Consider the following 12,383-nt stretch of genomic DNA (forward strand, 5'->3'; position numbering starts at 1 on the left):
TATTAACGGATATGGATACCCGAAGATATGAATACCATCAAATCCGTATCCGTACCCGTAAGTAAGCGGGTAACTAAATATCCGTTTATAATATCCGTGGACACCCGTTAAGCTATCCAACCCGTGCCCGTGACGGATTTTATCCGCGGATACCCGTGGGTATGGGTTTTTTTGCCATCCCTAGACGAGAGACAAGTATGAATATTATATTTACCAAACAGAGCATAAACAAAGCGGATAGCGGATAACTAGTATCCATATTCATGGATACTCGCTGGTATCCCTAAATACAATGTCAATACTTTCATTATATATATATTTTTAAAAAAACTTGTAAAGATTTATTAAAAAATAGTTTAAAATAAAAAAATGTGTTAAATATATTTACATAAATTATTATCTTTAATTTTTCATTATTTTAATATAATTTTTTAGATATCAATTATAAAAAATCAATTAAAATTGAAGTTATTTTAATTAATTTTATAATTTTTTTTTTTTGAAGAATGAAAGAAATATATTTCCAAAAGCAAAACGATATGGAGTCGACCCGTAGGTCCAAACAGCACAATGACTAGAAAGTTGAACCTAAGATCTAGCAAGGCAAGGTGACTAGAGACATCAACATAACAATCAAGTAACCAGCAAATTAATCTCTATTACATATTCTATGTAACTGTTTATAATTTTCAGCTCTATAAAGGACTGTATCGATAATATCTTTACTTCGGAGACACGCCGATTCGCCTTGTTGGAATATAATTTTGTTCCTCGATGTCCAAATAGTGTAAACAGTTTCAGTAAAAGTCATTTTTAATAGGCTTTTTCTATAACCTTTGCCCTTAGTCATACAACATAAGTTACTCATCTTTATATTCCACGCACCTGGTATGTGGCTTATATTCATCCAAGCTAGAACTTGATTCCATACACCTTTGGTCACCTCACAGTCGAAGAGAAGATGATTGCAACTCTCCCTCAAACCATAAAAATCACATTTTCTATCAGTATTAATTCCGAAGCGGGTAAGGCGGTCTTTTGTGGCCAGTCTTCCTTGACATACGAGCCAATGAGTGAAAATTGCTCTCGGTCTCGCATAATTTCGATAGAAGAGTTTCCTCCAAGGAACAATTGGTTTATCCCCTCTGAACAGATGGTAAATTTTTCTGGTTTCATATCGATCAATAGCATGAAACCCTTCCCATTCAACATATTTGATAAGCGTATCTCGATGTTTGAACATAGCCTTAATTATCCAAGAGCTATGTGTATCGGGTGTATACGTTGTAGCATCTTTCTTCTTCAGATAATAAATATGAACCCAGTTTATCCACAATTTATCATTCTTGGCACAAACATTCCAAAGGAGTTTACCTATAGTGGCTTTGTTCCAATCGCGCAGATGGATAAGGTTCAGCCCTCCTGCTGCAACCGGATTGCTTATGTGATCCCATGAAACGGGGGCCTTACGAGATGGACAATCCTTTCCTGTCAAGAGAAAGCTCATGCACATATTTACGTTATTATGTGTTAAAATTATTTTTTTAATTTATAAAAAATAAATTTTAAAATAGTTTTTATTATTTTAAAAATAATATTAAGAAACATTTCCTAAATGCTACATAATTTATGACATGAAGAAAAGTTATTACATCTTTTAATTTTTATTCATTTGCTAAATGAGTTTCCGTGAGATAAAAGTAGGCATAAAGGTAGACGCTTCAAAATAAAAAAAAGATAATTATAACCGGATCGGACATAAAACAGGTATAGGCAAGAGTTTAAGGTTTGACCGGGATCAGACCGTTTTATAAATATATATATATATATATATATATATATATATATATATATATATATATATATATATATATTCAAATAAGTAAAGGTTAAAAACTATATAAAGTTACATATATTTATTTTTCAGTTTTTTTTTTCACTTCAACGTTTATAATCTTTTAAACTTAGTACTGTTTTTGAACTTGATCTTTACATTACAAAAGTCCCACATTGACCAATTCTCTCAGTATAAGATGAGCATGCATTATAAATATACATGAAGTGGACACCGGTGTATCTCACAATATTGAAAGAGTGTGGCTCATTTTCCCAAGCAAGTACACACTTTTTTAGTCATACATCTGACTCATGTTAAACCTACCTTTACTCACCATCTTCTCCCAGATCAGCGGGTATCTCACCACAAGCTCCCTCAGATTTATGATATTTTTCAGCACCCACGAACTAGTAGCTCCAACATTAGCATCCATAACATCTTGCCCCTTTAAGAAATACTGATGCACCCACTTAACCCATAAGGTTTCAGCCTTTGTACATATATTCCATAAACACTTTAGCATTGCAATATTGTTCCATAAAGAGAGGTTATAGATACCAAGTCCCCCCTGCTCCCTAGGTTTACAAACAGTATCCCAGGCCACGGGACTTTTTTTGGTCACCTCAGTACTTCCAGCCCAGATAAAAATCCTGCATATAGATTCAATTTTCCTGATGACAAATTGGGGCATAGGTAAGCAGTGCATCCAATACTGTGTAATAGCAACACTGATACTTTTCACAAGTTGGATTCTACCAGCATAGCTCAACATTTTTGAGGTCCAGTGAGTCATTCTTTGCAGAATCTTCTCAATTAGAGGCATGTAGTGATGAATATTCAATCTTTTACTAGTGATTGGAACTCCTAGGTATCACATGGGAAGCCGTCCCTCCTCAAAGGTAGTGACAACTTTCATAACATGTCTCTCATATGCACTAAGACCACCACAATAGAGCCTGCATTTTTTAGGGTTCACCATAAGCCCAGTTGACTTGGAGAATTGCTCTATCGTGTCTAGCAACATCTTCACAGACTGCACATCACCCCTGCAAAACAGTAAAACATCATATGCAAAGATGAGGTTAATGAAATTAAGTTTCTCACACTTTGCATGATGATTGAAATCTGGGTTAGCTTGCATTTTTCTTAAAAGTCTATGGAAGTACTCCATCATGATAACAAACAGCAAGGGGGAGATTGGGTCCACTCGTCTATGGAAGTACTCCTCAGAAATGGCACCATTTATATTGAACACATATGTCACTGTGTTCAGTACTGTCAGGATCTATTGAATAAACATATTAGGCAAACCTAATTCCTTTAAGACCATGTGGAGAGCACCCCAATCCACCATGTCAGAAGCCTTTTGAAGGTCTAATTGTAACATACACATGGGAGTGCCACCTTTCCTTGTATATCCTCTTATCAACTCATAAGCCAACATTATGTGATTATGAATAATCTGCCCTGGGACAAAGGCAGCATGGTTAATCCCAATAATACTTGGCAAAACTTTAGAGAGTCTAGTAGTCATGTCTTTAGAGATTATCTTGTACACAGTTGTACATCCAGATATGGGCATGTAATCCTTCACACACTTGGAATCTGCACTCTAAGGGATTAAAGTAACAACTATTTTGTTCATGTCTTTTAGGATGCTACCATTCTCAAAATATTCCTGAACAGCAGCAACAACATCATACTTTACTATTTACCAGGTTGCTTTGAAAAATTTAGCTCCATACCCATCAACTCCTGGGGATTTCAGATCTCCTATACCATTAAGAGCCTCCTCAATTTCCTTTGTTGTCACCCTGCTAATAAGTTGCTCTCTCTGGTCTATAGTAAGCTGATTGCCCATTCTCATAGCTTCAATGTTTATGTGGGTGATACTAGCAGTAGCTTTACCCATAAGGTTCCCATAGAAATGCAAATTTCCTTCTCAATGCCATTCTGATTAGTAAGTACAGTGCCATCCTCTTGCTAAATAAAATTCAGACTTTTAGCATTATGCCTGGCTTTGATGTAAGCATGGAAGAAAGCAGTATTACTATGCCCCTTTGTAAGCAAATTTATTTTTGACCATTGGAGCATAGACTTCACTTCCAACTCATTTCACCTAATGACATCCTCAGTCAATACTTTAACTCTCTCAATGGTTTCAAGATTCATTCTATTACTCCTCATATCCAAATGAGCCTCTTCCAATTTCTTTCTAGTCTCCATCTTCTTAAGCTGCAAGTTAGAAATAGGTTTATTCAAATGCCTCAATTTAGGTTTAAGTCTCTCCAACTTTTTCCAGAGTACTTTCATAGGTCTCCCCCTGGTAGGAATCTGCCAACTATCCTGCACAACCTCATGGTATCCTGTAAGATCAGTCCAGCAGTTATTGAACCTAAAAGGTCTACTACCTCTTTTGACACTTATAGGTTTACATAGAAAGAGAATAGCATGATCAGACATATTGGGTGGTAACACATTCGGGATCAAGTCATTATTATCTTGGAACCAATCAACATTAGCTATGAGTCTATCAATCCTTAAGTAGATAGGGTTGGTACTTTTTCTGTTAGACCAAGTGAAGAAATCACCTTTACTCTCCATCTCACTGAAATTGATAACATTCATCATATTAGCATAATCCTCAAATTCTACCTCAGTCACAATCTTGCCCCCAACTCTGTCTTGGGCCTTGGCCACATTATTAAAATCCCCTATAGCACACTAAGCACCTGTTTGGTTAGCATGAATCTTAGCCAGATCTCTCCATAAAGGCTGCCTTTGATTTAGCTGGTTTAAGGCATAAATGCCAGTCAGCCAGTACTTGAAAATTCCAAGGTTATCATACACCCCACAATGTATATATTGACTAGTGCTGCTCACAAATCTGAGATCAATCTTATTTCTATCCCATTGTATCCATATTCTACCATCAGTATGTTTATTATAGTTATCAAAGTATTCCCTGTTCATGCGCAAATTCGCCCTAATCTGCTTTGCATTAGATCGCTTAACCCTAGTCTCAATTAGAATAGCTATCCCTGGTTGGAGTTCCTGGAGACGGGAGCTAATCTCCCTTAATTTCCCAACTTTATTTAACCCCCTTACATTCCAAGCAACTAGAATGGTCCTCTATCAACGACAACTAGAGGGACATTCAAAACCCCTAGAGCCTCATATACATTAATGCAATTTACAATAGTTTGGGAATCAATAGAAACCCATTTACCTCTATCTCTTGTAGCTTTCCTCACCCTGATCCAGCTCTCTTCCAAGTCTTCCTCCTGGTTATTGTTATTTGTCAGATTCTGTTGGGGTCTCTTAGTAACCTCCTGATTAATTCCTTCTTCTGGTTGTTGTTGTGTGATCACTTCTTCTGATTTTTGAGGGATGTCTACCTGCTTCTTTTTCTGTTGCCATATTCTGACTTTCCTCGTTATCTTGTTAGTTTATTCTAACATAAATCAAACTACTTATTAAATATGTTTTAAAAATATGATTTTAAATAGTTATGAATTTGATTGATAAGATAATAAAAAGTAGCCTTTATCTTTACCCCATGTTTTAAAAATCAGGGAATGAACCAATAATATGTGCGGATGGATTAAGATTCAATTAGTTTAACCTATTAAATCATAATTGAATCGCATGCATATAAAATTTAAATTAAAATATTAAATAAATATGCTATTAAATATCCTAATAAAATTAATTTATATTATAATTAAAAATAAAATTTTCAAACAAATATAGTATAATAAACAAATGAAAAAGAAGAATAATGTAATGTAAGGTTAAATAACAAATAAAAAAGTTAATTAAGGACCAATATTTATAATTTTGTTCTAATTCTTTGACTCAAAGTCACTGATTCTTCATCAGCATAATTTTTCTCATCTCTTTCAAGACGAACATCATTTATCCCATGTCCACGAACACTACATTATTTCTTCACATTTTATTTGCATTTCATTATCTCACGTCTTTCAATTTTATTCTTTAACTTTCATCTATACAATTTTAAATGTTTGTTATAATTATTTTTTTAGATCTAAACAAAGAAAACAAAGGAAATAAACCATAAAAAATAATTTATATTTTTTAAACTGTCTGGTTCAACGAAATCGTCCCGATTATAGAGTTATTTTGATTTTTCGTGGTTGAAGCGATTTTATTTCGATTTTATAGACTTAACAGTTTGTTGATTTAAACTGACCAGATTAGACTACGGTTCTACTAATGAGTTCAATTCGGTTTTAAAAAACATTGTTTTACCTTTTAGTTTTTCAATTCAGAAAAATAAAAAAATTATATCTAGTAATTATTATTTAACTTCTAAATTCTAGATTTTTTTTTTAAAGTTACTTAACGTTGTCTCTTTGTTTTTTTTATCATTTATCTAAAATTCATTAATATCCTTTACAATTTATAAATAATTTAAAATAAATATGTTTTTACTTTAAGAATCTAAAAAGTCAAAATTTATATCAACAAAATTTATGAATTTTTTAGTGCAATTTTCTTATTTTTTTCTCTATCATTTTCATTTCACCTTCTTCCATTTTCTTCCCCCGCTAATCTTAACATTATTCTCTATTGATGCTCATTGATACTCTCTCATCTATTGTTTTCTGATAAAATTTACACGTATGCGTTGAATATATTTTCATATTATATTATAAGAAATTCTTATAATTAAATATAAGTTTGACAAAATTTACTTTGATCTAACTTATTCTCCCTCGTAATAATTAGATTATGGGTACGATAAATAAGAAACTCTTATACTGTTCATACATAGACATTACTATAGAGTATCCGCACGTATCGCTGCAGGGGCGGAGCCACATTAGAGTTAGACTTTGTTTGCGAGTTTGGAGGGGAAATGATAGGAGGATTTTGGAAAATAGAAAGAATTTGGTGAAAAGAATAGAAAGATTTTAGGTAGAAAGGTTTTGGAGGGTTTAATTTTATTTATAACACCAAAAACCTCATAAAATGGGGAAACTAGAAAATGGTATTGAAGGAGGGTTTTGGAGGGCTTACATGAAATTTCCAAATATGTTTTAGGTTGTTATACTATTCTGAAAATTAAAAATATATCAATGATAATGACTCTTTTATCTTTCTAAACAAAATCATTTTTAAAAAAATGTCAAATATTTTTTAAATTTTTTTAAAATTTCGTTTTCGAAAGCATTTCCATCCCCTCCACTTCCTCCAAACTCGCAAACAAAACCTTAGGATATGCAAATGAACCCCTTACTTTTATAATTTCATACCAATAATATGTGTTTTTTAATATTTGCACCCTCCCTGAAAATTCAGTATTGCACTTATTTTTTGATCTAACTTATTCTCCCTCATAATAATTAGATTATGAGTACGATAAATAAGAAACTCTTATACTGTTCATACATAGACATGACTATAGAGTATCCGCACGTACCGCTGCAGGGGCGGAGCCACATTAGAGTTAAGCTTTGTTTGCGAGTTTGGAGGGGAGGGGAAAGGATAGGAGGGTTTTGGAAAATAGAAAGAATTTGATGAAAAGAAAAGAAAGATTTTAGGTAGAAAGGTTTTGAAGGGTTTAATTTAATTTATAACACCAAAAACCCCATAAAATAGGGGAACTCAAAATGGTATTGAAGGAGGGTTTTGGAGGGCTTACATAGAATTTCCAAATATGTTTTAGGTTGTTATACTATTCTGAAAATTAAAAATATATCAATGATAATGACTCTTTTATCATTCTAAACAAAATCATTTTAAAAAATATCAAATATTTTTTTATATTTTTTTAAAATTTCGTTTTCGAAAGCCTTTCCATCCCCTTCACTCCATCCAAACTCGCAAACAAAACCTTAGGATATGCAAATGAACCCCTTACTTTTATAATTTCATACTAATAATGTGTGTTTTTTAATATTTGCACCCTCCCTGAAAATTCAGTATTGCACTTATTTTTTGCATTTAAAAACAGAGAAAAACTTACATGGATACGAACATAAATCATTAGTGTTAGGAACAACCAATAAGAAAGGAGAAATTTTTAAATTTATTTAAAATTTAACTTCTTTTTTAATTGGATTCATGTGGTGGTTGTGATTAAGTAGGAGAGAGAATTTTTTGTTTTGTTTTTTAATTAATAAAAATTTGTGATTGGTTGTTTGTAAAGCCACTTGTTATGTTTGTGCTTATGCAAGTATTATTCTTAAAAACAAAGTCTCCCATTACAGTCAATGACACTATTCTTCTTCTGTTACACCCAATGACACGTATTAGATTAATGCTACTCCAAGACTCTCAATAATACATAAGGAATGGAACCATGGTATTGCGACCGAAAGAAAAACAATTTCCACTAAACTAAGCTAGTGCCACAAATGTGACGGTTATTTATTTAAGGATTTCTATATGCATTGAAAAAGAAATTGGATATTCATGTATATCTATTTATTATAAATGATTTTTTAATATATATATATATATATATATATATATATATATATATATATATATATATTAAAATTTTATAATTCAAACATATTAATATAATCATTATTTTATAAAAAATTATAATTTTCCATATATATATATATATATAATTAATTCTTGAAAATAATAATAATAAATTATAATTATATAATTTTTTTTACCTCCTGGAACAGGGTTCTGGCTTCGCCACTGCCCGCCTGAGCACATCTCAAATATTTTAAGAAAAACTTGCATTGATTGAATTTGAGTTTTTTCTATTTTAAAAAAGATGAGGACTAAATGGATAATAGGGACAATAATATGCTTCCCGAACCCGCTTAGTTGATAATTTAAAATATTAGTTGTTTTGTTAATATATTTGTGATTGCAATTTTTTTTCCATTTTTTATTCTAATTATTAGAGTTCGGGAGATATTATAGGTTTGGGAAAATGAATTATTTTAATTTTTAGAAAAATAGTTTTTATGTGGGGATGGAGACTAGGTGGAGTTACCCAAATTCGTTCCAGACATTTTTAAATTCAATTATTTATCCTTATTTAAATTCGGAGTGGAGTACATGTACTTCAATTAAATACAAGTTGAGTACAAGAAAGATAAAAATCTATATTATCTTGCCTCATTGTCATGTCTATTTATATATGTCTTCAAATGTTAAAGGATTTCAAAATTAATTGATGTTTATTTACATTTAAAATTATTTTAGATCGTTAACTTTATAAATATAGTATTCTAAATTGTTAGTCAAATATGACAAACATGCGAGGAAGGGCAATGGTTATGGGGGACTGCGGCATTCCGCAAGGGGCAGTGCACAACCCCGATTCGGTTACTGCTGCGCAGCTGTTCCAGGAGCTACATGGTTCTGTTTTAAGAATCTCGGACAACACCGATTCTGTCACGTGGGATGCGGGAAAATACAGTTCATTTTCTGTAAAGTCTTGCTATCTTTTCTATGCAGGTTTTTACAATCCTTATGGCCCGTATGGTAGACACGACGGAGCATTATCTCTAGTTTGGAAGTCGAAGGCTCCTTTCAAGAATAAAGCTTTCGGTTGGAGAATTTTGGTTAATAGATTACCTACTAAGGATCTCTTGAAAGTGAGAGGTATCTCTTTTCCGAATTCATCTCTTAATTGCGTTTTTTGTGGTTATGCTCTTGAAACAATGGAACACATATTTTTCAAGTGTTCTATCGTGAAGTTAGTTTGGAGGGATATAGCGGAGTGGATTGGTATGTCGGATGTAACAGATGAGGACCCTAAAGGGAGTTTCATGTTTTGTTACAATTTTTACAAAAGAATGAAGATGAAGGAGGGTAGACTTAGTTGCATTTGGTTGGCAATAACTTGGAGCATTTGGTTAGTTAGGAACCGTATTATATTTCAGAAGGATGCTTGGAGCGTTCTTAATATGACTTGGAATACGTTGATATGGAGATGGTCTTTTGTGGAGAGATTACTCACCCCAATTGCAACTTCTACGATTTTTGTAAAGACCCGATGTTTTTTCTTTCGTAGATTCAATTAGTTTGTAATTTCTTTTGTCGAGTTTATCTCGTTCTTGTGTAATAGGTTTTGAGAACCCTTAGTTCTCCATCTAATATATTTTGCTTACACAAAAAAACAAACATGTGAATCTCCATTTTATAATATCTTGTATAAATCACTAATTCACATATATTAAAGCCTTTATTGGGGGAGGAAGATTGAGGGGGTTAGGGAGAGAGGAGTCGAGACAGGAGAGCCATAGCCCTAAATGGAAGACGGAGAAGGCTATGGAGCTAGGTTGCAACGATAACAAAAACAGAGTTTATTACAATAAAAGAATCACAATTTTTAAAACAAAGTCTACTTCTAAAATTCAACCACATCATTCTCAAATTCATTTGCTAAATTAGTTCACGCGTTGACAGGGAAAAAGAAAATATCTGAAAAATGAGTACAACGAATATGAAATTATTAGAGGATTCACATCTTTTAAGAGAATACAATATTTCTTATTAATAATATTCAAATAAAAAACACGACATAAAATTTAACAAAATTTACATTTAAAAGTATTTAAAATTATTAGCTGAACACGAAAAATAATTACAGATAAATGTTAGTCGAACAAAAAAACAACTTAATGTAAACAGAAGATTTTTTTCAACTCTATTAAAGTTCAAGAAATTTGTATGAGTATTAGAAAACTTAAAATAATATGGAATTTAACGAAGAACTTGGACTCGAGTGATAAACGAACTCCTGCTAAGAAACAAAGATTCGAAAAATATCGAGTTTGATTCCTAGTGAGAACAATAATTGACCACCTCTCGGCACGAGCTATGGATTATTAGGATCTATTCCCCTAAGAACGAGAGTGCAAATAAGAATATATATATATATATATATATATATATATATATATATATATATATATATATATATATATATATATATATATATATATATATATATATATATATATATATATATATATAATTTTAAGTTTAAGTTTTACGTTTTATTTGGACTTCATATTTATAGTGTCTCTAATTTGATTGACAAAATTTAAGGAAGCATGTCTGAAAAATAATGCATGTGTAGTGTGGGTACGAAAAAACACAAATGTAGTTAAATAGGGGACATCGATGCAACACACGAAGTGTCACGTACACCTAACAATGACAACAAACACACACTACCTGCAAAAGTGTTGTAGGGCATGATGCTTTAAACAATAGGACTAAATTTATTTATAAGCATTTTTTTTAATGAACTCTCATATATAAAAATAAAAAGGTGGAATAACATACAAAAGAAATTGGCCAGAGTCCTCAAAAAAGATGGAAAAACAACCTTCCATCAACAGGATGTGAACCGATAGCAAGGAAAACCTAGCCTATTACTTACAAAATCCTTCTTTAAACCTAACGGAATGGACTCAAAAATGGTTAGCGATGTCAACTGTAATCCTAAATTAGCCAGAAAATCTGCACAAGTGTTGCCTTCCCTATAAATGTGAGAAAAAGAGATGATGATTGGAAAAGAAAGTGGTACAAACTAACCACTTTCTTCTAAGCTGCCACTGAACAAGAGCAGAATTTGAGATCGCTTGAATAACGAGCTTGGAATCTGATTCAATCCATAACTTGTGCCAACCCTTGCTAATCGCGATCTCCATCGCCATAATAGCTGCTTGGAACTCAGCCAAAGTTGAAGACAACCACCGGACAGAATCCGCAAAAGCATAAATGAAATTTCCTCCGCTGTCACGAAAAAGACCCCCACAGCCAGCAGAAGAAGAATCAAGAACGAAAGCCTCGTCACAATTGCACTTCATCCAACCGAAAGACGGAGGCTTCCAAAAAAACTCTATGATACGGGGAGCATCACTTCATTGCACAAGTAAATTGAACAAACACATATTATCAAACAAACATCCTACACTAAAAACAGTAAATTGAACAAACACAAATTATCAAACAAATATCCTACACTAAAAACATATACCTGTATCCTACACCGTAACAATTGTGTGAGTGTTTTAGTACTATTCTATACTTGCACTTAGATTGAAAAAAATTAATGGTTTGTGAGGTTAGTTTTAATAACTTACTCTTGGAAGAAGAATATCATTTTTTTGGTTAAATTTATGGTTTATAATAAAGTTTAATACGCTAGAGAGTAATATGTCAAACACACCAATTCTAGTAATAAATTAGTTACTCTAGAATCAACAAGGTTTCCATAATCCCCCCAAAATAATATGGTGCCAACTAGCCACAACCGAGGCTAGACCTCACAGGCAACATTTTTTGAATCCCAACCTCACATCATAACCTCATATCATAGACTAAGAATAACTTTGACATGCAGGTGAATCACTTGAATAAACTTGTATGTAGAAAACCTTATCCTATCCTAAGTAAATGAGTAAAGTGGTGTTTTTCAGAGACGTTCTTCTTAAACTCATAATTTTACCATCTTTTATGAGGAAGATGGTAAATTAAATATGAAGCATATTGAAATTTTCACTTAATAGAGCGTCAAAGGAAACTAGAA

At 32.4% G+C, this 12,383-nt stretch overlaps 1 protein-coding gene across 1 annotated transcript; it reads left to right on the forward strand.

Moving 5' to 3' along the window:
* The first annotated feature begins 9,084 nt into the window (after positions 1 to 9,084).
* On the forward strand, positions 9,085 to 9,864 carry LOC131634472 (uncharacterized). The gene has a single exon (XM_058905144.1). It carries the CDS (start codon positions 9,085 to 9,087, stop codon positions 9,862 to 9,864), a length of 780 nt encoding a protein of 259 aa, XP_058761127.1.
* The last annotated feature ends 2,519 nt before the right edge of the window (positions 9,865 to 12,383 follow it).

This window comes from Vicia villosa, unplaced genomic scaffold, assembly GCF_029867415.1.
Source record: "Vicia villosa cultivar HV-30 ecotype Madison, WI unplaced genomic scaffold, Vvil1.0 ctg.001304F_1_1, whole genome shotgun sequence".
In the NCBI taxonomy this organism is placed as follows: domain Eukaryota; kingdom Viridiplantae; phylum Streptophyta; class Magnoliopsida; order Fabales; family Fabaceae; genus Vicia; species Vicia villosa.

What these genes read in the sequence shown, in the direction of transcription:
- LOC131634472 (XM_058905144.1), top strand. Translation starts at nt 9,085, where the DNA reads ATGACAAACATGCGAGGAAGGGCAATGGTTATGGGGGACTGCGGCATT.